This window comes from Elephantulus edwardii, unplaced genomic scaffold, assembly GCF_000299155.1.
Source record: "Elephantulus edwardii isolate Elephantulus edwardi_28Jun2011 unplaced genomic scaffold, EleEdw1.0 scaffold00229, whole genome shotgun sequence".
In the NCBI taxonomy this organism is placed as follows: Eukaryota; Metazoa; Chordata; class Mammalia; order Macroscelidea; family Macroscelididae; genus Elephantulus; species Elephantulus edwardii.
The window spans coordinates 1,686,630-1,713,208 of NW_006399979.1; the positions used below are offsets into that span (position 1 = coordinate 1,686,630).

Sequence of the window (26,579 nt, forward strand, 5' to 3'; positions counted from 1 at the left end):
TGGGTGTGTCAGAGGCAATGAGATTGGCACAGGATAGAGCAGGGTTTAGGGCTGTTGTACATAGGGTCGCTATGAGTCACAAACGACTCGATGGCGCATAACAACAACAACAACAGCTAAATATCCTACTACAGATGGAATCCTGGAAGTGTAACAGAGTTAATAACAGATTCTATAAGAGCTAAACAGTGTCAGGACATAGCTTTTATACCATTAAACTCTTTGGCTTAAGGAATTAGATGAGGTTTTCTTTATTTTTTTAATAGTATTTTTATTAGTTTTCATACAATCATTTACATTGTGATTCATTGATATATAGTGTTTTATATAATATTACATTCACATTGTGTTTCGTACAATCTTTAAAATACATTGTTTTTATATAATTAATTACCATTGATCTACCCTATTTTTAAGTGAACTCAATCCCAAATCCAACAGCTGTTCTATGTGAGGATAGGCAATCTCCATTTGTGTCTCAGTTCTAATTTCCTTGGGTTATATTCTACTGTGCAGGAGCTGAGCTTTGTGAAAAGGAGAGGGAAAATGGGGTCAGGATTATAGTTACAAAGACCATTTCTAGATCCAACTTGAAATGTTATGAGTGACAAGATAATATTCATACACATACAAGGAAGACCTGTTAATATCACTATCATTCAAATATATGAACCAACAGCCAGGGCCAAAGATGAGGAAATAGATAACTTCTACCAAATTTTATAGTCAGAAATCGATAGAACATGCTACTAAGATACTTTAATTAGTGGGTGACTAGAATGCAAAAGTTAGGAAAAGGGAAGAAAGATAAGTAATTGGAAAGCATGGACATGGTTATCACGTCCATGCTTTTTTAATTGATTTTCTAAATAAGTTTTCATTAATTAATACACGTTTTATATCCTTAATTACAGTTGATCCATGCATTTTTTTTACATCTCATCAAATCCTCTCGCTACCTTGTCTTTCCCTTCCCCCTACCCATACATTCACTCTTCTCTGTCCTCTCTCCCTCTCTTCCCATCTTTGTCAGTTTTCCATGAGTGTTTCTGTGTATAAACCTTTCCTTAGCCTTCCCCCACCCCAGTCAATTATTAACATGAATATCTTGTTTCATACTGTTAATTACCGTACACACAGTGTCTGATCATCTGTCCATTCCACAAGATTTTAAGAAGTCTATCAGACATGCTTTTTTGCTCTTCAGAACCACAAAGCAATTAATCATCCTTTACTGATTCGATTTGTTTTCTTATTTTGTCCCCAGGTGGTAAGAGAATGCCAATTGTGCTGTGACTCTTTTAACAATATTAACATAATTTTCTTCTTTATTGAGTCAAATCATTCAGAATTAGACATATATTGTTGTTGTTGTGTACACAGAGTCAGAACCGACCCATAGCTGACCCTCCTGTGGGTTTTCAGAGGCAGATTGTTTTTCTCCCTTAAAGCAGCTGGTGGTTTCAAACAGCATGCCTTTGCAAAGGATTGCAGCGCAGCTTGCCACTGTAAAAGAGTTGTATAACAAAATCTGTATTCCCCCATTAGACAGCTCATTTCATAAAGCCTGTGAGAAAACCAAGGTGCTATTGTTTTATCTTCCCGTAGAATTTTATTGTATTAGGCAAGTTTTAGGGATTTGGGCTTTTAGACAAGAGAGGGGAGGAAATGCAAGGCCTTTTAAAATAAGACTTCAGATTTCCTGTTTCTGTGCTCAAAGACTTGCAGTTCTAGCCAATTTGATAGCTCACTGACCCTTGCTTGGGCAGAATCTGTGCCTGTCTACCTTTCCCACCACCCTTTTCTCCTTGTCGTTTCCCCTGTCTGCCTTTCTAGATAACCTGCAGGTAAACCTATTAAATGCTCCTTCTTCACTGAACTTCCCTTGCATGGTACACTTCAGTTCTTCTCTGAACCTTTGTGGAATTTACTGCCTTTAAGCAATTACTCACATATGCCTTGTACCATGTTACCTTTTGACCTTATTGTTGTGAATGGTTTAAGACCTCATTTTTATTTTCTTTTTCACTTCTTTGAATTTTCCTTCTTCAAACTAAGAAGTGTCACATATACTTGTTAATTTGATGTATATCAAGAATTAACCCCTTTAAGCTGGTCTAAGTTTTTGTCAGTCTGATTGTTAAACACTTAAGATTTTGGATACTATACAAAATAGTAATTTTCAGAAAGATTTTATGATCTCATAGTCATTTGGTCATATGTTTGATTAATGTATATTTGTTCAGTAAAGCAGAATAAATTTAATAAAGGACTCAAAGTACTAAAATGTTTGGTGAGTACAGGACGGTTTCTTTTAAAGGATATAAAAATCATATATTCTCTCTTTTTGTGCCTGCAAAGGCTTTGCTTGTATATGTGAAGTGAGGAGGGAATTAGTATGTAGAGAATGAAAGGCCTGTGGTTTAGAAAGAGATGACCTCAGTTTTAGTCCTGGGCCTGATGTATTTAGCTGGGAGAGCTTGGAGAAATTTCTTTGCTATTCCAGTCCTCAATATTTTTCTTTAATTTATAAGTTAAGAAGGCTGAGTTAGGTAATCCACAAGGTTTTCTGCATGTAAAATTGTGGATATAGAAGTACCATTCTGGATGTAGTTTTTTCCACTCTTTGAGTAGGTTAAGCAATTTCTCATAAACACATTTTGATCTGTAATTAAAAATCTTCATTTTATACAATGCTCATATCTTTTCCAGTCAAACAGCATTGTTCTCCATTTTACCTTCTCCACATAAATTTGTGAGGATCGAAAAGTAAAGAATTACAGTTATTTGAGTATTTGCTTTGAAATAGCCCTGTACCTCTTTAGTGATTTATGTATTCCTTAAATAATGAAAAATTTAACTATTTTATAAAAAAATTGTAGAAGTGACATTAAAGAATAAAGTTATTCCAGCCATACATTTATTATGTAATGTATCCCTTAGAGGGCTGAACTACTTTAGTAAATCCCTATAATGCTTTCTAAGTCAGTGATTTAGATATTAGTTTAATCTTACTTGCTTTGTTTTTTCCTAAGGAAAATGCAGTATTTTATTATTATACATTATTATAAAAACCTTAAGTTCTGTGAATTTTCTATTTGAACATTTCTAATTTAAATTCAGAAGTGCAGTTGAAACATTAAATCATCATTTTTTGCTAAAAAATATGCAGATTTTATAATATGGGACAAATAAAATGGTCTTGGCCATAAACATATATTAACTACTTAAGCAATTTTTAATATACCACATTTTATCATATGGTTGAATATTTACATTCATAAATATTTAATTATGGTATTTAGTTGTGGATTAAATTTTGGTTAGACTGTAGGTCAAGATTTGGAAGGCAAATGTATACTGAGAGAATCAGTTTGATGTCAGATGTAACCACAGAAAAGCATTTTTTATTTTTTGAAATGGAACTTTTAAAAAAGCACATGTCTCTGTTTTCATGTTATTTATCAATGAAAGCTACATTCCTTGTTCATTAGTAGTAAAGCAATTGATGCTTTACTTCTGTTTTAATCTTTGTTGTGACATGGCTTTATAAAGCATCCAAGTGGTGCCTAATGAAGATGGTCTTGCCTTTGCATTATGCTTTTAGGTTTTTATAAGAACATAATAATTCTGAGAGGCTTGGTGTATATTGTTGTTTCCATAATGTTTAAAAGTCCCTGAATTCATAACAGTTAAATAGCTTGCTGATGGTCACTGGAAATGATGGAAACCTGTTGTTCTGCCTCCTCTTATCTTGTCTTCCTATCAGATTACTCAAGAAGGAAAGCCATAAACCGGCTTCTGTCCTGTGTTATCTTACTTTATCTTATCTTAGACTGCTATCTTATCCTTTCTACAAGCCTATTTAATCTGTATGCAGAGAAAATTATTAGAGAAGCTAATAATGGATTCTATGAAGAATGTGACATCAGGATTGGAGGAACACTGATCAGTAACCTGTATGTGGATGATACAAGTTTGTTGAAAGTAAGGAGAAATTAAACCACTTGCTGTAGAAGGGTAAATACTGCAGCCTTCAGTATGAATTGTTATTTCAACTTCAAGAAAATGAAAATCTTCACCACTCGACCAAAAGGCAGCATGAAGATAGATGGATAAAAGTTTGAGATTGTCAATAATCTCATTTTACTTGAATCCACAGTCAGTACACTTGGTATCAGCAGTCAGAAGATCAGAAGTATTGTGCTGGGAAAGTCTGTAGTTGCCAGGGACCTTTCCAAATTATTGAGAAGCAGTGATGTCACTTTTGGGGCAGAGGTGCATCTGATTCAGGCTGTGGTCTTTTCAGTAACTTACTGTGCATCTGAGAACTAGACAGTGAATAAAGATGACAGAAGAAGAATTGATGCCTTTGAGCTGTGATGTTAGAGAAAAGTGCTGAGTCCCATGGATTGTCAAAAGAATAAATGCACATGTCTTGGAGAATTTGCAGCCAGAATGCTTCTTGGAGGCAAAAATGATGAAGCTTCTCACATGCTTTTGGCATATTGCTAAAAGAGGCAGTTCATCAGGCTTGGAAAGGTGGAGGGGAAGACCCTCAATCAAGTGGATTGACACAGGCTTCCCCCTCTTCCCTTCCCATCCTCTCTTCCGCTCTCTGGTTCCTATTAAGTCAGAACAAACTTATAACTGACCCTCCATTGAGTTCCTGAGGCTACAAATCACTTGAGAGGAGAATGTGCATGTTTCTCCCTGGGGCTGTTGGTGAATTCAGACCACTAGAGGGGACTGGCTTTTGGTTCTCAGTTCAACTCCCTAAAGGCCATGCCACCAGAGCTTCCTCTAGGTGGTATGTTGTTATTATAAGTGCCCTTGACTTGGACTCTGGAACCCACTCATAGCTGACACTCCAGTGTGTTTTCAAAGGCAGTAAATCACACAGGAGTGGCATCCACTTCCTAAACAACATGTCTCTGGAAACTCTTATGAAGCTTGAGAAACAACAATAGTTATAGAAAGGCTTCAGGTCTTTTGTTCATAGGTTCGCTATGAGTGATGCTCAACTTGACAGCAGTCAACATTAACAACAAGTCATGCAAGAGGAAAGTGCCTGTCCTTTTCCAGTGGAGCAGCTGATAGTTTTGACCTCTGTGCCTAAGCATTGCAGCACAATTTAGCTTCTTACCCCTAGGCCACCCTATATGGTATAAGGCTGTTATGTACTCTAGAGTCAGAACTGACCCATGGCTGACCCTCAAGCAGGTTTTTAGAGGTGGTAATTGGCCTGGGAGAGGATTTTCTATCTTACTCCTGTGAAGGAAGGAGCTGGTGGATTCAAACCAATTTAAAAATGCACAGCTAAAACGTAACAGAGCTCAGACTGAAACATGTTCTTTTTCCTTCCCAAGGCAGTGGCCTTTTCCTGACTAGCCCAGCCTCCCTGTGTATCCAACGAAGAGTGTTACTGTCTTTAGTAATAGCATTTTTTTTACATCTTACCAGGCAGTAGCCATTGTACCTGGTGGTTTATTATATCCAATTCTCATATTTTCTTGAGCTAGGTATTCGTGTTATCCCCTTTTCAGGTGACTAAGTGCATTTTTTCCTGCATTGTATCTATTATACAATTTAGATATTATTGTTGTTATTATCTATCCACAGTCACCTTTCCAGATTAAACATTAGCTTCTTCTGTTCTATGTGTCTTCTCAACTTGTTACCTGACTAGAGTTACTTACTACAAGAATCTGTGTTCTTTCTCGTTAGTAAATTTTGGTTTATATTATCTTTGGAAAAGATTTTTTTTAAAACAAAGTAGCCTCATTTAAAATTCAGAAGCTTTATGTGTTTGACCTCGTGATTTTGTAAGGTGTTTTGTGTTCTAGATATAAACTCCTCTAAGTTTAATTATAACTTCTTTTTCTTTATTAAATTTTTCTCTTGAAAAACAAGGATTTCATAGTTTCATTATTGACAGTAATGATAACAAATAAACAGTTGGGCACTTAATGTTTATCAGAAAGTTGTACAGGTATTATTTCTCACTACAACCTTACCATCTTCCCTGGGGCCAGAAAGTCTTAAGTAACTTGCTTGTCGAGTAATCGAGGAAGCTACAATTCTTATGCTGATGGCTCTGATCTGAGTTCTGTATTTAGGATCTAGAGAACCCCTCTAACCAAGAAGAAATTGGGAAGACTTGACTGAAGGGCACAGGCTCTTCCTGGTATAGTTTTTGATAGTCCTGACATCAGAAACCTTGTGTAAAGATTTGGAATGATGCAGCCGTGGAGATTTTAGAATAGGGTACGGCAGGAGAACATTAGCCCCGTGGCTTCTCTGAATGCTAAAACTTTCCCATTTAATCATCATATGCTATATTTATGAAGCAACTATTATTTCCTAATTTTTAAGAAAATAATAGTTAATTTTAGGGGAGCTCTGATGGCCCAGTGGCAAGAAGCTGCACTGCAATCCCAGAGATACGTGGTTCGAATCCACCAGATGCTCTGCCGGGGAAGGAGGAGCAATTTCCTCCTGTACCAGTCAGATCTGATTTGACGGTACACACACATAAAATAGTAAACGAGAAAAAAAAGTTAATTTTACAGGTATAGACTGTCTTAACCACCCCTTCCATTTTAGAAATGTCCTCCTCTTTTAGGTGCAGAGATTTTAATTCAGTAGATCTGGGGTGGGGCCTGGAAACCTGTATTTTAATAAGGTGGTTCTTATGTGGGAAGCCACGTCACAGTCAAGTATTTGAGAACTGATACTACTGGTTTCCCTTTCTCTTAACACTTACCACTCCAGTCTATATCTTACTGCTTCCAGGAGCTTTCAAAAATAAAATACATTCCCCTGTTTTTAACTCATGTATTATGTTCCTGTTACTCATAGGACTTTAAGAGAAAGATGGACAGTCCTGTCTCGAGTGTTTTATTTACAGCCCTAGAAAACTCTCTAGAGGGTCAGCTGTGAATTGGTTCTGCCTCCATGTCAGTGAGGGGTTTCTTTTTTAGTTTTTATCTGTAGGATTAATAGCATGATTTGTAAGACTTTGTCTGTTGGGAGATGTTCTCTTTTCTTGGAACAATTCTCTTTTTTTGCTCTGTGAATCCTATTTTGTTTCTACTCTGCTACCTTTGTACTTAAGACATTTCCCTAATGTGACACTCATCATACTACAGAGCAGTTGAGTTTTCATCTTGGAAACCAAGTAACACACCCAGAATCACTTTAGGTCGTAAGTGGTGGTGTCAGACTTCAAAATCTCTTGTGTCTATTCCACCCATGCTTCATGATTTTAAGATACAAATGAGGTTAAGAATAGTGGACTGTCCTGTGGGGCGAGTGTGCAATGGCTCCAAATAGCAGCACGTTGGTAGTGTACACAGCCTGTTACATGTATGGGTTGCCCTAAGGGACCTTAGAAACAATTCTTGGCTGCATTTTCACTCATGCTTCTGACTTCACAAAGATCCTCATTTAGGCTCCAGACAGGTATGCAAGGTGCCTTTGGAAAATCCCAGGTTACAATAGCCAGAGTCCACATTGGCCAGGTCACTATATCCATCTGTACCAAACTTCAAAACTAGGAGTGTGTAACTGAGGCCCTTTGCAGAGTCAAATTCAAGTTCCCTGTACACCTGAAGATCATATCTCCAAGAAGCAGGGCTTTATGAAGTTTAATGCTCATGAGTTTGAAAACATTGTGGCTCAAAACCACCTCATTCCAGATGGTTGTGGAGTGAAATGCATCCCAGTTGTGGCCCCTCAGACAAGTGGTGGGCTCTGTATTGGTGAAGATCTTGGTTGGAGCTTCCCTGTCTTAACCTGGGCCCCAGTAAAATGAACTCCCTGCAAAAAAATTAGAAAGAATAGTGGACTATTGATGAAGAGTGTTCAAGTGAGTCCTCATCTTCTTGCATTTTTTTTAAATATACATACACATAGTAGAATGCACCCTTTTTCAATGAACCAGCCAGTCTGCAAGTTTATTGAATAGGCTGAGGGTTCTAACAAAAAAGAAACTGTTTAACCATGATGAAGCCTATAAATACAGATAAAACTATGCAAACTTTGTAAGTAAGTCACTCCTACTTGGAATAAGCTTTTTCAGTGTCTTTTGCTCTTGAGGTTGATTTGCCATAATATATATTTTAGGTTTGTTGTTATGTACTACCGAGTTGGAACCGACCCATAGCTGACCCTCCAGAGGGTTTCCAGAGGCAGTTAATCACACAGGAGGAGATACTTTAGGTTTATTTAGATTTTATTTAGTCTAAGATCTCTCTATCCCTGCTGTGGAGTCAGAACCAACTCATAGCTGACCATCCAGCATATTTTTAGAGGCTGTAAATTGCATGAGAGTAGATTGCCCATCTTTCTCTCACAGAATAGCTGGTGGACTGGAACCATGCATCATTATTCTTTTTGTTGTTATTGTTTTACTAATTTTAATGAAAGTTTACAGAGACTTAGGGTTTCCACTCATTCATTGTTACACTTTTGTCCCTGCCCACCTCATCCCGCCAGTTCACTCTTCTTGAAAAGTAAAAGAAAAACTCTTTCATTGTTATGCAATCCCTCCCCCAAGTCCACTCCACTGTGCAGCCTTTGTTCTGGACTCCTGTCATTACAATAATACCCAATCATATATCCCTTTTAAAGAATTCTCTCCCTCGTCTGTTTCAATGCAGTATACATCATTCATCCCCTCCTTCTCTGTCTTCCCTCAACCCCAACATAAGTCTCGTTTTAACAACAATGGCCCTATGCAATATTTGTCCTTTTGTGACTGAGATATTTGACTCAGCATCATGTCCTCTAGGGTCACCCATTTTGTATAATATTTCATGAATTCCTTGTTTTTCAATGCTGCATAATATTCCATTGTGTAAATATATCAGAGCTTCTCTATCTATTTGTTCGTTGATGGGCACTTGGGTTGTTCCCAACTCTTTGCTATCACGAACAAAGCTGCAGTAAACATAGGTGTGCATATATCTGCTTGGTGGCAGTTACAGTTTCTTTACGGTATATTCCCAGGAGTGGAATTGCTGGGTCAAATGGTATTTCTATTTCCAACTTTTTGAGAAAGTGCCATACAGCCTTCTATAGTGGTTGCACCATTTTTCACTTCCACCAACAGTGACTACAGGTTCCAGTTTCTCTGCAACCTTGCCAGCATTTGATGTTTGCTTCTCTGTTAAAGTTTGCTATTCTGACTGGGGTGAGATGATATCTCATCATTGTTTTGGTTTGGATCTCTCTTACAGCTAGGGATTTCTTCATATGCTTGTTGGCCATCTGAATATCTTCTTTGGTGAAATGTCTGTTCATATCCTGTGCCCATTTTTTATTTGAGTTATTTATTTTATTGTCGTGCTCAAGTATTTTATAAACTCTAGATACAAGTCCCTTGTCTGACATGTCATTAGCTAATATTTTTTTCCAGTCTGTGGCTTCCCTTTTTACCCTGTTGGAGTTTTTGGATGTGCATAGGGATTTGATTCTTACAAGGTCCCATTCATGTGTTTTTTCCTCTCCTGGTTGTGGAGCACTATTATTCTGAGATAGGGAATGTAATATCAGAAGACAAGTCCTTCTATTTAAGAAAAAACTGTTGCCTGGATATTTCCTGAATTTTGGTAAAATTTACTTTCTAGGTTTTTATGTACCACTGAGTCAGTACCAATTCATGGCTGACCCTCCAGAGCGTTTTCAGAGATGGTAAATCACATGGGAAAAGATTACCCATTTTTTTTCTCCCATGGAACAGCTGTGATTTGAACCTGGTTGCTTTGGGTTGACAGCGCAACTCCTTACCAATAATTAGTGGTTCTGATTTTACCCTCTTGAGTAAATCAGTCAGATCTCTCTCATTTGCATCTCTTAGCATTTGATGAAGCTTTGAGAATTTCTGGGCTAGAAAACCTTAGTACTTACCTACCACTCTTTGTTATTTTTATGAAATATTCCTAATCTCAGACTTCAAAGCAGTATCTGATAGTGTGAAACTTGGCTGAATTAAGAGACTCTTGTCATTCTTTTTACTAAGGGAAATGTTCATTTCTCCTTTTGTATCTTTCCTTGAAATATCATTTGTCTCAGTCATTTGGAAAGAAATTGATAGGATGTTCATAATGACTAGGTAATACTGGCATAGCTATAAGTATGCATGAGCCATATTTCATCTTCTTTGGAAAGTGTCATGATCACTCTGAATCTCATTTTTATGCTAAAGAGATAATTTCTAAATCTACAATTCTATAGTTATGTTTTAGGAAATATTTAAAAATTATTAATAAAGGAACCAAAATTAAAGCAAAATTGTTAAGTTATATAAGTAATGGAAAATGTAAAAATGAAATAGAAAGTTTGATATATTTGTGCTGTTATTAACTTTCGTCCCAAGAAACTTTTCAAGTGGAAAATTTGCGAGAATGTTATTTAAAACCATTTGAATTTAATACTTTTTTGATGACAGGATTTGACATTAGTAGTGGCATATAGGACAGCATTTTAATAGATTTTTTTATTTCTTGGCTGGATTTTGCTTCCTAACACATTCATGGATTAGTAGAATTCCAGCCATAATAATAAGGGATTAGGATGTTCACTGATACTTTTGATACTCTAAAAGCATAATATGTTTGAATTTAGTGTAACTGAAATGAATAGAGGATTTAATTTAGATTAAAAAAGTTTATTTCAAGTATATTTAAAAATACCCAGAGAACTTATTGTCTTGATATATGTAGCATTTACTTGAACACTAATGAGTTAAGACCAAATGAGTTGTGGGAGGATGTTAGGAATATCATCCAGGAAGAATGCAAAAGGTCATTACAAAGGCAGAGGAGGAGGAAAAGACTGAGATGGATGTCAGAAGAAACTCAGAATAATTCTTAGAGCGCCAGAAAGTCAAATCAAGATGTTAAGGACTTGAACAGAAGATTTCAAAAGGCAGCACAGGGAAACAAAGCAAAGCATTATAATGAAATGTGCAAAGAGCTGGAGTCAGAACATCAAGAGGGCCAAACTCACTCAGCATTTCTCAAGCTGAAGGAACTGAAGAACAAATGCAAGCCTTGAGTTGCAGTACTTAAGGATGGTTCAGGCAGAATATTAAATGATAAAAGATGGACAGAGTATAGAGTCAGTATACCAAAAAGAATTGGCTGACACAGAAGAATTTCATGAAACAACATATGATCAAGAGCCTGTGGTGATGAAAGAAGAAGTCAGGCTGCTCCGAAGAAATTGGCAAAAAACAAAGCCTCAGGAATTGATGGAATACCAATTGATATATTTAAACAAATAGATGGTGCCTTGGACATGCTCACCAAGTTGTGCCAAGAAATCTGGAGAACAACCACTTGGCCAACTGACTGGAAGAGATCCATATTTGTTCCCATTCTGAAAAAAAACATGACTTGAAGAGTGGAAATTATTGAACAATATCCTGCTGAAAATTATTAAAAAAATGATGGGAGAGGGGAGATGAGTGGAAGCACAAGGGTGAGGATGGGTAGGGGCATAATCACAGGGTCGTAGCTTAATCATAGGGTAACACAATTTGATGGATAGAGGGAGGAGTGGGTTAAGGAAATGGGAAAGATCCAGTGTGAAAAACAATATATATGGAATTTGTAAGAGAACCAGATGAAATAAAAAGTTCTTTTTTTAAAAAAGATGACTGGAACAGCATATCAGCAGAGAACTACCAGAAATGCAGGCTGGGTTTAGAAGAGGATGTGGTACTAGGGATGTTATAGTTAGTGTTAGATGCATCATGGCTGAAAGCAGAGAATAGCAGAGGAATGTCTTTCTATGTTTCATTGACTGTACAAAGGCATTTGACTATGTGCATCACAACAAACTGTGGCTGACTCTGAGAAGAATGGGAATCCCAGAATGCTTGATTGTGCTTATGCGAAACCTATACTTAGACCAGGAAGCAGTCATCAGAACAGAGCAAGGAAACACTGCATGGTTTAAAAACAAGAAAGGTGTACGCCAGGGATGCATTCTATCTGCATACCTTTTCAATCTATGTGCAGAACAGATCATCTGAGAGGTTGGGCGATATGAGGAGAAATGTGGCATTGGATCAGAGGAAGACTCATCAACAACCTGTGTTACATAGATGACACAACCCTGCTTTCTGAACCTGAGTAGGACCTGAGGCATTTGCTGTAGAAGGTCAAAGACTGCAGCCTTCAGTATGGATTGAAACTCAACATTAAGGAAAAGATTCACTAGGCAGATGGGCATCATCATGGTGGATGATGAAGAGCTGGAGATTATTAACACTTCAGTTTGCTCGGCTCGACAATCAATACTCTTGGTACCAGCAGCCAGGAAATAAAAAGACAAATTACCTTGGGGAAATCTGCTGTCAGGGATCTTTCCAGAATACTGAAGAGCAATGATGTCTGTCTGGAGACTATGTGCACCTAATCTAGGCCATGATCTTCATAGTTACTTGATATGCATCAGAAAGCTGGACAATGAGTAAGGACGATAGAAGGAAAATTGATGCCGTTGAGTTGTGGTGCTGGAGAAGAGTGTTGAATATACCATGGACTGTTAGGAGAACAAGCAGACCTGTAATATAATATATAGGGTGAAACCAGACTGCTCCTTGGAAGCAAGGATCTTGCAGTCAAATGCTCTTCCTTTGAGGTATATCCTTGAAGACAAGGATTCTGAAGCTCCATCTGATATACTTTGGGCAATATTATTGTAAGGATCAGTCCTTGGAGGTGGACTTCATGCTTGGAAGGGTAGAGAGCACAAGAAAGGAAGACCCAGGATGGGGTAGATTAACTCAGGGACTGAGGTATTGGAGGTAGATGTGTCAGAGGCAGTAAGGTTGGTTGGCACAGGGTAGAGCAGGGCTCAGACCTATTGTGCATAGGGTCACTATGAGTCACAAGTGACTCGACAGAATATAACAAAGCGTGAAACATATGAATCTTCAATACTCGTGATTTCCCTTTATGCTACCAAGTGATCAGGAATTGCACTGCCAATGTAAAGACATGGTTCAAATGCACCAGCTACTCCCCAGGAGAAAAATGGACAGTCTTCATTGTATTTGTATACCAGAAAACCTCACTGGAGGGTCAGCTATGAGTTGGTTCTGACCAATTGAATATAACAACAATACACTAATTCTTCTGTATTTTTGGCTCAAGATTTGGGGGGGGGCTCTCAATAATGGTGATTTTTCTTATTGCATGTCAGTATGTATGACATACTGGACGTCAAAGAAGAAATATGTAAAAGGATTATATATTTGACTCTTGTCATAGTGTTGAAGGTTATATTAATGCAAATAGATATAAAAAGAGAAAAATAACCACAAAAACATGGAGAGGTTTTGTATAGATATTACAGGAGTTACTGCTCTGTAGTTCACATGCTGGTGGCTACTTAAAATTCCATGATTAGTGTACCTGCTGCCACTGACAACTTCTGGTGACCCTCCATTGGGTTTGTGAGGCTGTAAGTCTCTACCAGAGGAAACGGCTCATCTTTCCAGCAGCTGATCTTTCGTTTAGCAGTCTGATACTTTATATATTACACCACCAGGGCTCCTTAGAAAGCCAGTGGAAGGTGGCTGTGAGTCTGGATCAGCTTGATGGCAGTGGATTATAATTTGTTTAGAAGATGGAATTTCTGAGAGCTCTTTGACTCTTGTGAATTCTGGAGAACTAATTTGAGAAAGGACGGCATGAAATGTTAATTTTTGCATGGTGAAAACATAAAGATTTGTTAAATGTGGCTGAATGATCCTGTGGCTTCAGTTTTGAGTCAAAGAAATGTGGTATTGTACAGGACAGTGGGCCTCAGAGCATCCACGAATGTACTCATTAGCTCCTGCATTAAAGTGCTGTTGACTTGAAGTTCAAGTTCTGTGCCAACATTAAGAAGAAAATTCAGGCAAAGCTGTAAGGAAGGATCACGCTTGTATTTGGCTGAAGGAATAGAGTGTAAAGGACTGATAGGAAAAATATCCACTTGACATTTATCTATCAAAAAAATGTTCAGGTGCTTTGTTGTCCCTTGCAGTGCAAAAGTTAAAGATCCAGCCCCATCTACAGTTTAAAGAAAGGTCACCAGGCATTGTGCTGAGTGCTAAATTCAATATGGCAGGTACTCGTATGTTGTTGTTGTTGTTATTTGCTGTCGAGTTGCCTGTAACTCATAGCAACCCTGAGTACAACAGTCCTAAACCCTGTTCTATCCTGTGCCAATCTCACGGTCTCTGACACACCTACCCCCATTAACCCAGTCACAGAATCAATCCATCTAATCATGGGTCTTCCTCTCCTGTGCTGTTTCTCCACCCTCCCAAGTATAACGTCCTTCTCCAAGGACTGGTCCTGCCTTGCAACATGTCCAAAATATGTCAGATAAAGCTTCAGAATTCTTGCCTCCAAAAAGCAGCTTGGTTTAACCCTCGCCAGGATGAATATAATCAGATAAAATTACTTTTTTAGTCTTCCTAACTCTTTTCCAATGTTGTTTTTAAAATTTCATAAGTTGTATTTTGGGTTTGTTTTTATTCTTTTTGTTTTGTTTTTTAATAAATCAAGCCATAAGGGATCATCTCATTTCTTACTGCTCGTACATAGCCTCAGTTGAACCTTCCTAGAAATGCAGCATCTTCCCAGAAATGTGTTATTCCTAACATTTTCATTCTCTCTCCAGCTGATTCTTTTTGGGCATTTCAGTTGTAGAAGCACAAAATCTAATTTGGTTTTTCCCTCTACGATTTTATAAATGAAGGAAGGGGAAGGAGACTGTCCTCAAGGACCTACACACACACAGTGCTGGAGCTGCCATTGGAACATGGCCAGTGGGCTTAGTAACAGTCTTTAACGTGTTTTCTCTTAGCCTTTTGCCTTCCTTATCTGGTTCCTTCCACATTTTTAGATCCTTAGTAGCCTCTATTAGTGGTTCATAATGAAAGACCTTCAGTTTCCTGTGTTTCTTTTTATCTTTCTTGGTAGTCCAATCTCTTAAGTAATTTTGATGCAAGAGAGAATGGTACTGGTTACCAAACTACATATCAAAGAGAATGAACTCTGTTAAATTTTTACACATACATCTCTCTAATATTTTTCCCCACTGCTGCTCAGAAGTTTCTTTGAAGTCAGTAGAAATTCTGTATGTGGTAAAGGTGAGAAATCCATGATGTTGGAAATTAGACTCTCCTTACATATTTATCTTCCATTTGTTGTTTTATAGGATTTTTCCCACTATCAAAGTATTTGCTTTTTGAATCAAACTTACGGAAAGAATGTATGTGCCCTGTAGTTTGTGGATAAGAATAGGATACCATAGTAGATTCTTAGCTGATGAATAGCACTTTGGGCTCCACGGAGTTTTCCTTTTTCTAGAATATAAAAAGTAAAGATCTAAGTAGAAGAATATCCATGTTTTTTGTGAGAAACGTTGATGCTATCCTCTAGTTCTGGAAGAAGTAAAAGGAAACATTTTTTCTAAAAAGCAACAGTAAATGATAATTAACAATGTATTCATGCTTTTATTAAAAATGTCAACACTATCATACATCTTCCTTGTGAGTGACTTACTATTTTTAAATCTTTATGAAATCTAGCAATATTTTCACAAGTAGATTGTAAATTTCTTTTGTAAAATATGAAATGAAATTAAGTTTTTCTTGTACTTACTTGTATTTTTTTTCTTTGAGTCACTTCCATTTTTCTAGCAGCTCTTAACCTCATAGAAACTGTAGTAATTACGTTATTACCTAGCTTTGGAAGCTGTGGGTTTAAAAGCTCTTCTTGTGTTGAATTTTTTAATTGATAGAAATAGATTAATTTTTTTAAAAGTAAGATGTTTTAAAACAGTTATATAATTCACAACTTTTTTGTATATATAGTTTTAGTAAATATGACAATTTAAACAGGGCAGGTATGATCTGCAATTACATTCATTTAGGCTAGTTTATAGAAGCTGGCTAAGGAGTGTATTGTATGTGTATGTGTGTGTATATATGAAGATTTTTTTAAAATATATCTTAAAAATATATTATTTTTCCTTAAAATAGAATACATAAATGTTTTGCCTAGCTAAGAGTAAATAAAGTATTCTGTTCAGAACCTAATACTTTTTTATTTATTCATTTTATAATTTATTAATTTTATAATTTATTTAGAATTACAAAATTAATACAAAAACCTTTTTAATGTGTTAAAATTTAATCTTTGCTAATCCCATTTAAAAAATGTTTCACCTAGAATTGTTCTACTTATAATACTCTGTTATAAAATTGAATCATAGTTGCATATTTGAATATTAAGGTTAGTCAATTCTTTTTAACTTATATAATTTGTTGTATTTTATACATATTTATACATAAAAAATGAGGGTTTTTTTTTAGCTTTCGAGAAAAAGCACAAAAATGGGTTATTCATAAGCTAATAACAAATAGCTTTATGTTCTCTAGAAAAATATCTTGAGTTCAGTGATTATCATTTAAATAAAGAATTGTAATGTTCTCTAACTTAATCTTTCTAAATAAATTGTATTTCTTCGCTACCAGAGCGAGTCAGTGACATGCATTGGGCTCACATATCTTCAGTCTCCTGCATGGTTCTGTTCTGCCTCATGTATGGACACAGAATTTTCTCCTTGAGATACTTGTTTTTCTGTGTATGAAATCTTTCGTTAACTTTTCATCCCCAGCTTATCTTCTCTATCTTTAGTGGTCTTTACATGTGCCAGATTTCTAAGTTCTTTTTTAGGTGCTTCTATGTCACATATGTAATGAAATGTAATTTTCAAACTGCTGATAGGAATCACTCCTATTTCTTAGATTTTTTTTTTAAAAAGACCATATTTTTGTTAAGACTCAAAGAATAGCAATGTGATCTGTATTTAGTAAACTAGAAAACCAAGTTCTAGTGTTAAAATTAATCTTACAGACCATTTACTTTATAATTAAATTCCATATTATTTTGTCTTTGTAGATAAACGTGTAGAAAACTGGCCTTTGATGCAGTCCCCTTGGCCCACACTGAGTATCAGTACTCTGTACCTTCTGTTCGTGTGGCTGGGGCCGAAGTGGATGAAGAACCGAGAACCTTTTCAGATGCGCTTGGTTCTCATTCTCTATAATTTTGGCATGGTCTTGCTTAATCTCTTTATCTTCAGAGAGGTGAGTTTAAGATCACCATGTACTAAACCCTGTTGTTCTTGTATACCCTCAAAGTGGAATGGATTCATAGCTAACAGTGGATTTTCAGAGGCAGTAAACTGCGTGGGGGAAGATTGCCCATCTTTCTCTGCTGGAGCACCTAATGGGTTTGAACAATGTGCTTTTGGGTTGCCTATGCAATTTCTTACCACTAGGCCACCATAGCTCTCTATAGTAAACTTTTGGGTTATAAAATGTTAAAAAATGAGAATGTCCAAAACCAAACAGATTTGTCCTGGAAAGGGTTAAACCGGGTGGCTCCTTGGAGGCAAGGATTCTGAGGCTCCATCCAACATACTTTGGACATGTTGTGAGGAGAGACCGGTCCTTGGAGAGGGACATCATGCTTGGGAGGGTGGAGGGACAGCGCAGGAGAAGAAAACCCCCTATATGAGGTGGATTGATTCAGTGACTGGGATAATTGGGATGGGAGTGTCAGAGACAGTGTGATTGGCACAGGACAAAGCAGAGTTTAGGGCTGTTGTACATAGGGTCGCTATGAGTCGCAAGCGACTCGACGGCACATAACAACAACAGTGTATATTAGTCACTCTACAAACAAGTTTTTTTGCTGACATTTTAATTTTAGAACACCATAAAGGTTAAATCCAACTTGATACTTAAATATATTAGTAAGAAGAGAAAAAATTCTTTTCATTATGTATGTAAACAGGTCTATATAGTGACCCCTGCCCTTGAGTCAGTGTCAGCTCTTTTTTTGTTTTTTTTTTTGTCATTTTATTTATTTTTTTAAAATAGCAGTTTATTACAATACTTAGTATTGACTTCCCATATTTTCCCCTTTTTGTTTTTATCATAATTATGTTATCATCTAGATCAGCATCTTTTATACACAAACAAACATAACAAACTCAAAGAAATACTTGCAAAAATCTCCATACGGTCAGGATTCAGGTTGAATATTCCTTGAAAGTCTGTTTTAATTGTCCCATTGCCACAACCAGTTGTCAAAACCCTTTCTGATTAATCTCCTTTGTCAGTGTCTCCTTTGCCATTCCCTATCACTCCTCCCTGAGGGAGATTTCACCCTGATTCATAAGGAAAAGGGGATGTCGTAGTCTCTTATCTACTTCCTGCTGAAAAGGGACGCTGTAGGTTTCAGGGTGAAGATCTTCTCTCACTACTCTAAAGAGCCCCTTTGGCAATAGAAAACGCATAGACTATTGTGGAGATTGATTTTGGAATTTAGATACACTGTTATCAGTTGTGCTTAGCCATACATATTCATATCCTTGAAGATGTATCATGGAACTGTTGCAGCCTAGAAGACACAAATTTAACTCTGCTCTGTCCTGTGCCAGTCACACTCTCCGGCACACCAGACCCATTACCCCAGTCACTGAATCAGTCCACCTCATAGAGGGCCTTCCCCTCCTGAGCTGTCCCTCTACCCTCCCAAGAATGATGTCCCTCTCCAAGGACTGGTCCCTCCTTACAACATGTCCAAAGTATGTCAGGTGAAGCCTCAGAATCCTTGTCTCCAACATGTCCAAAGTATGTCAGACGACACCTCAGAATCCTTGCCTCCAAGGAACAGCCCGGTTTAACCCTCTCTAGGATGAATCTGTTTGTTTTCTTAGCAATCCACGGTATACTCAGTACTCTTCTCCAGCAACATAGTTCAAAGGCATCAATTCTCCTCCTACCCTCCCTAGTCATTGTCCAACTTTCTGATGCATAACAAGTGATTGCAAAGACCATGGCCTGTATCAGACACCCCTTAGTCTCCAGAGAGACACCATTGCTCTTCATGATTTTGGAAAGGTCCCTAACAGCAGACTTTCCCATGGCAATACGTCTTTTAATTTTCTGGCTGCTGGTGCCAAGAGTATTGACTGTGGAGCCAAGCAAACTAAAGCTGAATGATTTCAGTCTCTTTACCATCCATCCTGATGCTGCCAATTGGTCCAGTGGTGAGAATCTTTGTCTTCTTGACATTGAGCTTCAATCCATATTGAAGGCTGCAGTCCCTGACCCTCTGCAGCAAGCGTTTTAGATCCTCCTCAGTTTCAGCAAGCAGAGTTGTGTCATCTGCGTAATGCAGATCGTTGATAGATCTTCCACCAATCCTGATGCCACATTTCTCCTCATAGAGCTCAGGCTCCTGGATAATCTGTTGTGCATACAGGTTGAAAAGGTATGGAGGCAGACACATCCTTGGTATATGTCTTTTCCAGTTTTGAACCATGCAGTGTTTCTTCGCCCTGTTCTGACTACTGCCTCTTGGTCCAAGTATAGGTTTCACATTAGCACGATCAAGTGTTCTGGGATTCCCATTCTTCTCAGAGTCAGCCACAGTTTGTTACGATCCACACAGTCAAATGCCTTTGCATAATCAATGAAACACAGATAGAGATTCCTCTGGGATTCCCTGCTTTCAGCCAAGATCCATCTAACATTAGCTACAATATCCCTAGTACCACAACCCCTTCTAAATTCAGTCTGGACTTCTGGCAGTTCTCTGCTGATGTGCTGTTCCAGTTGTCTTTGGATAATCTTCAGTAGAATCTTGCTTGCATGTGAAATCAATGAGATTGTTCTATAGTTTCCACACTCTATTGGGTCACCCTTCTTTGGAATGGGAACAAATATAGATCTTTTCCAGTCAGTTGGCCAAGTGGTTGTTCTCCAGATTTCTTGGCACAAGTTGATGAGCACGTCCAGGACAGCATTAGTTAGCTGAAATATGTCAATTAGTATACCATCTATTCCTGGGGATTTATTTTTTGCTATTTCCTTCAAAGTAGCCTGAACTTCTTCCTTCATCACCATAGGCTCTTGCTCATATGTTGTTTCATTAAATTCTTATGTGTCTACCAATTCCTTTCTATACAGTGACTCAGTATGTTCTTTCCATCTTCTTGTAATACTTCCTGGATCATTTAATATTCTTCCTAAAGCATCCTTGATTATAGGAACTCGAGGTTTGAATTTGTTCTTCAGTTCCTTGAGCTTAAGAAATGCTGAACGAGTTTGGCCCTTTTGATTTTCCGACTCCAGCTTCTTGCACATTTCATTGTAATATTTTACTTTGCCCTCCTGTGCTGCCTTTTGAAATCTTCTGTTCAGCTCTTTAGTATCTTGAATTCTTCCTTGTGCTTTGGCTTCTCTGCACTCCAGTGCAATATTCAGAGTTTCTTCTGACATACATTTTGGTCTTTTCTTCCTCCTCTGTCTTTGTAATGACCATTTGCACTCTTTCTGGATGATACCCTTGATAACCTCCCACAACTCTTCTGGTCTTGGCTCATCATTGTTCAAAGCCTCAAAACTGTTTCTAAGGTGGTTCTGAAATTCAGGTGGGGATAGACTCAAAGTCATATTTTGCTTCCCGTGGATTCGGTTTAATTTTCCTAAGTTTCAGCTTGAACTTGCATGTGAGTAGTTGGTGGTCTGTTCCACAATCGGCTCGTGGTCCAGTTTTCACAGCTGATATTGAGCTCTTCCAGCAGTTCTTTCTGCAGATATAATCCATCCGATTCCCATACATACCATCAGGTGAAATCCATGTGTATAACCTGCATTTATGTCTCTTGAAAAGTGTATTTGCAATGAATAAGTCATCGATTGTAGAAAATTCAATCATTGTATCTCCAGCTTCATTTCTGTCACCAAGTCCATGTTTTCCAACTACTGAATCTTCTTCTCTGTTCCCAACTTTTGCATTCCAGTCATGCCTTATTATGCATCTTGATTGCATGATAGATAGATAGATAGATAGATAGATAGATAGATAGATAGATGATAGATAGATGATAGATAGATTAGATAGATAGATAGATCGATCGTCAGTTTGGTGGCATTGTTGTTGTTAGGTGTCATCCATCTGAGTATATCCTATTGTTACCCTGTGAACTGAACAACAGATTTGAACCCCGTCCTAACATGTAGCCAGGATATTTGGAGGTCAGCTGTCTGGCCAATGGATGGGAAGAGGTCCATATTTTTTCCCATTCTCAAGAAAGGTGATTCAACTGAATGTAGAAACTATTGAACAATATCATTAATAATATAACATGCAAGCAAAATACTGCTGAAGAGCTTTCAAAAGCAGCTAGAACAGTACATAGATAGGGATGTGCCAGAAGTTTAAGCCGGATTTAGAAGAGGCCCTGGCACCAGGGATATAATTGCTGATGTCAGATGGATCCTAGCTGAAAGTAAGGGCTACCAGAAGAACGTCTGTTTGTGCTTCATTGACTATGCAAAGGCACTTGACTATGTGGATCATAACAAGTTGTAACTGACATTTAGAGGAATGGAAATTCCAGAGCACTTAATTGTGCTCTCGAGGAACCTATACCTGGACTAGGAGGCTACAGAGGAACACTGCATGGTTTAAAATTGAGAAGGGACCCCCCAACAAATGAATAGATAGAGAAGGTGTTGTATAGTCACAAAATTGAATAGTATGCAGCTTTGAAAAACAAAGAACTCATGAAATATTATACAAAATGGAGGACATTATGATGAGTGAAATATCTCAGTCACAAAAGGACAAATACTGCATACTACCACTCTTGTAATATGAGACTGACATCAAGGTTGGGGGGAACCTAGGAAAAGACGGGATAAATAATATCTACTGCATTGAAACAGATGGGGGAGAGAACTGTTTAAAAGGAATATAGGATTAGGTATTATTTTCATGACAAGATTACAGAAAAGGAAATGCATAGTAAGTTGGACTGTGGACTTGGGGGGTATTGTATAACAATGAAATAATTTTTTCTTTTCAAAGAGAAAAATTACTGGGGGGGGGCTGGTCAGGGAGGAAAATGTGCAACAGTGAGTGGGGAAAAAATAAACGCAAAGAATATGCTGTAAAATATGTATATGTATGTTGCATTTTAAAAATAATTTTAAAAAGAGAAAAAAATTAAGACGTTAACAAAAATATTGAGAAGGGAGTGTGTCGAGGTTTTTTTCTCCATAATATTTAGTCTGTATGTTTAGCAAATTATCCTAGAAGCTGAACCCTATGCAGAGGAAGTTGGCGTCAGCAGTAACCTGTGTTATGCAGATAACACAGCTTTACTTGCTGTAGGTGAGGAGGACTTCAAACACTTGTTGCATTAGATCAAGGAATGCAGCCTTCAGTATGGATTGCAACTCAATGCCAAGAAAACAGATTCTTCCCACGGAACTGATGGGCCACATCATGATGGATGGAGAGGAGACTGAAACTGTCAACAGCTTCATCTTGCTTGGATCCACAGTTAACACCCTTGGAGCCAGCAGTCAGGAAATAAGGAGACACATTGCACTGGGAATATCTGCAGTTAGGGACCTCTCAAATTATTGAGTAGTGATGTCAGTTTGAGGACTAAGGTGCATCTGATTCAGGCATAGTTTTTCTGATCACTTGATGTGCATCTGAGAGCTGGACAATGAATAAGGATGAAAGAAAAATAATTGACATTTTTGAGCTGTGATACTGGAGAAGAGCACTGTGTATCCCATGGATGTCCTAGAGAACCAACAAATATGTCTTGGGGAGGATGCAGCCAGAGTGCTCTTTGGAGGCAAGAATAATGAAGCTTCACCTCACATACTTTGGGCATGTTGCTAGGAGGGGCAATTCCTTGAAGAGGAACATGATTCTTGGAAGAGTGAAGGGTTAGTGAAGGAGAGGAAGACCCTCAACCAAGTGAATTGACATAGTGACTGCCACAATGGGCTCTTGTGTGTCAGGAAATGTGAGGATGGCACAGGACAGAACAGAGTTCAGGTATTTTGTTCATAGGGTCGCTATGAGTCATTTGATTCGACAGCAGCTAACAACAATATACGTACATACAGATATATACACATATATACACACACACATACACATATATATGCCTGTGTGTTGTTGTTGTTGTTGTTGTATATATGGGAACTGACCCATCACACAAGAGGAGATTGTACATCCTTCTCCCACCGAGCAACTAGTGGCCTTTTGCTTATATATTGGTAAGGAAGCTTTGGTGGCCTAGTGGTAAGGAGCTGCACAGCCAACTTGAAATCCAGAAGTTTGAATCCAGCAGATGCTCCATGGAAGAAAGATAGACAATTTCCTGTGTGATTTGCTCCCTGACTCTTAAAATCTGATGGAGGGTCAGCTATGGATCATTTCCAACTCAATGGTACTTAACAATAACAATATATTTGTAAATATACATGAATTTATTTTATCTATATAAATTGTCATTGAGTTTATTTTGACTCCTAGTGTAGAGCAGGATAGAGTAAGATCCTCATAGGAGAGAGAGAGAGAGGCATGGCCTCAGGAGATTTCTAACGCTGTAAATCTTTATAGGTAAAAGAGGATTGCCACATCTTTTTTCCTACAGAACTGCTGGTGGTTTTGAACCACTGACCATTTTATTAGCATCTGGGTGGTTTAATTTAACCAGCATACCATCAAAGTATACACAAAATAAGAGAATACATTCATACAAGTATAACATAAAAGCCAGTGGTTTAAAATAAAATTTTAAACCTTTATTAGCTCTTGTGTTTATGTTGTTATGTCCTGTTAAGTCAGAATTGACTCATAGCTGACCCTCCAGTAGATTTGAGAGGCAGTTAGTCACACAGGAGGCACTTCTTTCTCACAGGTAGCAGCAGCTGGTGGATTCAAACTGTATGCCTTTGGATAGGCAGCATAGTTCCTTATCACTGTGCCACCAGAGCTACCTCTTCTGTCATTAGACATTTTAAAACTTTTCTGGTACTAGTTTTTTCCTCCTGTAAAATGAGGATAGTCTCTGCCTTCTAGGGTTTTTATCATAATAACTGAGAGACCTTTTGCGTTGTGTTTGCCACATATTAAACATTCAACAAACAACAGAAGCTACCTGTGTTGGCACTTTCAGGTTTGATCATTGTTCAGAATAAGGTGATATAAAATAATAATGTTAAGAAAATTGTAAAAAATGTAAAAGTGTGTAAAATATAAACAAAGTGTAACATAATGTCATTTTCAGTTGAAACTTAGAATGAGATAAGGTATTCAGGTCTGTTTCATACGCTGCCTACTTATATACTTCTTGGGCTCCAGCAAATTATTCATTATATTTTGGAAGGAAAGCTAGAAGCCTGTATAACTATAGTTTAAAAGAACAACCAAGAGTTTACCATTTTTGTTTGTTTTTATGATACCAGAGCACAGAACAAACAATGCTAGGGACATAAACAGTAGCACAACTTGCTTTTAAAAATCCTTTAATTGACAGCTTGGTTTCAAAGAATATCAGTTTCTTAAAACCTTTTGTTTATTTGGATCCTTTTTCCCAATGTATTAGTCACTCTGGATCAAGAGTAGAAACCCACTTAAACACAGAATAATTCTTAGATGTAAGTCATGATAATAAAAATTACTTCCAGTATTAGGAAGTAAAGTTTATATCTCTATAAAACTAACTTACATGTGAATTTTCTTTTATATTTCAGTTATAAAATTGATACAGTAGCTTTTGGAAATCTCTATGTACTAAATGATGTTGGGAATGTCTAGTGGCACAGTCCTTACAATCCTTAGGGAGTTGCATTGTTGTATCAGAGGCCATAGCTCTCTTGTCAGTTCAGAACCATTAGTGAGTTCATGGGCAAAAGGTGCACAGTCTCTTCCCATGTTATTTATAGCCTCAGTAACCCAGTGCAGGATCCTCTATTACTTGGTTCTGACTCAACGAGAATGAGTTTGAGTAAACTATATTAAAATATTAGAAGTTTTATTGTTTAGTGCATTTGAATTTTTAAAATGAAGATACTGATTTTAAAATACTTTGAAATGTTACACATTATCATTTTTAATGCTGGATGTACTAAAGCTTTAAATATTCCTTTGGTTTTTTACTGCAGTTATTCATGGGATCATATAATGCAGGATATAGCTATGTTTGCCAGAGTGTGGATTATTCTGATAATGTTCATGAAGTCAGGGTAAGTATTTTAAAAATACTTGTGAAGTAGCTTTAATAAGTGGTGATTAATTTTATAAGACACAATGTATGGGAATAATAATATGAAACACAATATGAATCTTAAAAAAACCCAGACTTTTAAAGAAACAAAAAATTCAGGGTTGTTAGGTTAAAAATCAGATAAAGTAGCTTGAATCTTAAAAACCTCAGTCTATGATAAATGTGAAATTATGTTCAGAGTCAGTAAAACTATGCTTTACTTTAAGAATATGTATTTTGCTGTGAGATAACCTCGGGTTTCTGTGATGCTGAACCCTGTGTCATTGGGGTCTCAGATGCTATAATGTTACTCATGGGGGACAGTGTTTGGTGGAGTTTGCAGATTAAAACATGTTTGAAAGCAAGAGTGGCATCCTCTTCCTAAACCACATGCCTATGGAACCTCTGGGAACTTAGAGAAACGATGATGGTTATAGAAAGGATTCAGGTATTTTGTTCATAGGGTCACTATGAGTCATGCTCAACTTGTTAGCAGTCAGCAACAACAATAACAATTGAAAAATCTATTTTTATATCTTTAGTATAATTTTTCATCTTTCATTTGGTAATGTAAGAGTAAGTATATGGTTGATTATTTGAAAGAATCTTTTAAAAATAATACAGTAGTTCGGTGGAAAGATACAGAATTTCTGTTTTGTTTTAGGTTTCTATCAAAATCAATTAGCAACTATTAATAATGGGTACTATTTGCCCTATAATTTGCATAATACCCCCCTCAAGACTTCCTCTATCAAAATCTCCTAGCAAACCAAAATGTTCAGTTTTGTTGAATGAAAATTAACCAGACAAATACTTAAAGTAAAACAGTGATTGCATAGCAGATCAGAATTTTATCCTTTTTCAATTTTTATGTTGGAGCAATAATGAATAGTTCTAGAATTCTTTTTTATCCACGTTTTCATTTTAATAGGTCACTTGAAAGTAAAAGATAAAATTTACCAAAATATATGGAGTATATTTTGTTAAAATTTAGATGCAGTAATTTTATTTATTCATTGTTGTACATTTTCTCTCCCCTTCCTTCTCCCTCCCCATAACCAGTGTTTTAAAAATTTCAGAATGGCTCATTTTATAAGAATTATAGTAATCATATGATATTATCATGCATTATTATGTTTCAACATAGAAATTTAGTTTTTCATAACACTAGTAGTTAAATACTAGATGCATAAGAATGAATATCTTGCTCAGAGAATTGTTGTTATATTTATCTGCTATGTGGCCAAAACACATCACTTGTCATTTTGATGTGGTCAATACTAATACAGCTAATGCAGTTCATAAACTAAGGAAAAATATTCTAAGGCATAATTTGTTAACTTACATAACATTTACTGTGCTAAAATTATTATAGTTTAAAGTTGTAGTATAGTTAAATATTTTAT

The 26,579-nt window shown here is 37.0% G+C and overlaps 1 protein-coding gene across 1 annotated transcript in view; it reads left to right on the forward strand.

Moving 5' to 3' along the window:
- ELOVL4 (ELOVL fatty acid elongase 4) overlaps window positions 1-26,579 on the forward strand; it is a 41,563-nt gene that overhangs the window by 7,791 nt on the left and 7,193 nt on the right. Inside the window, exons 2-3 of the mRNA XM_006898432.1 lie at window positions 16,977-17,164; window positions 25,073-25,153. Coding sequence (XP_006898494.1) covers window positions 16,977-17,164; window positions 25,073-25,153 — 269 coding nt within the window. The remainder of the gene's footprint in view (window positions 1-16,976; window positions 17,165-25,072; window positions 25,154-26,579) is intronic.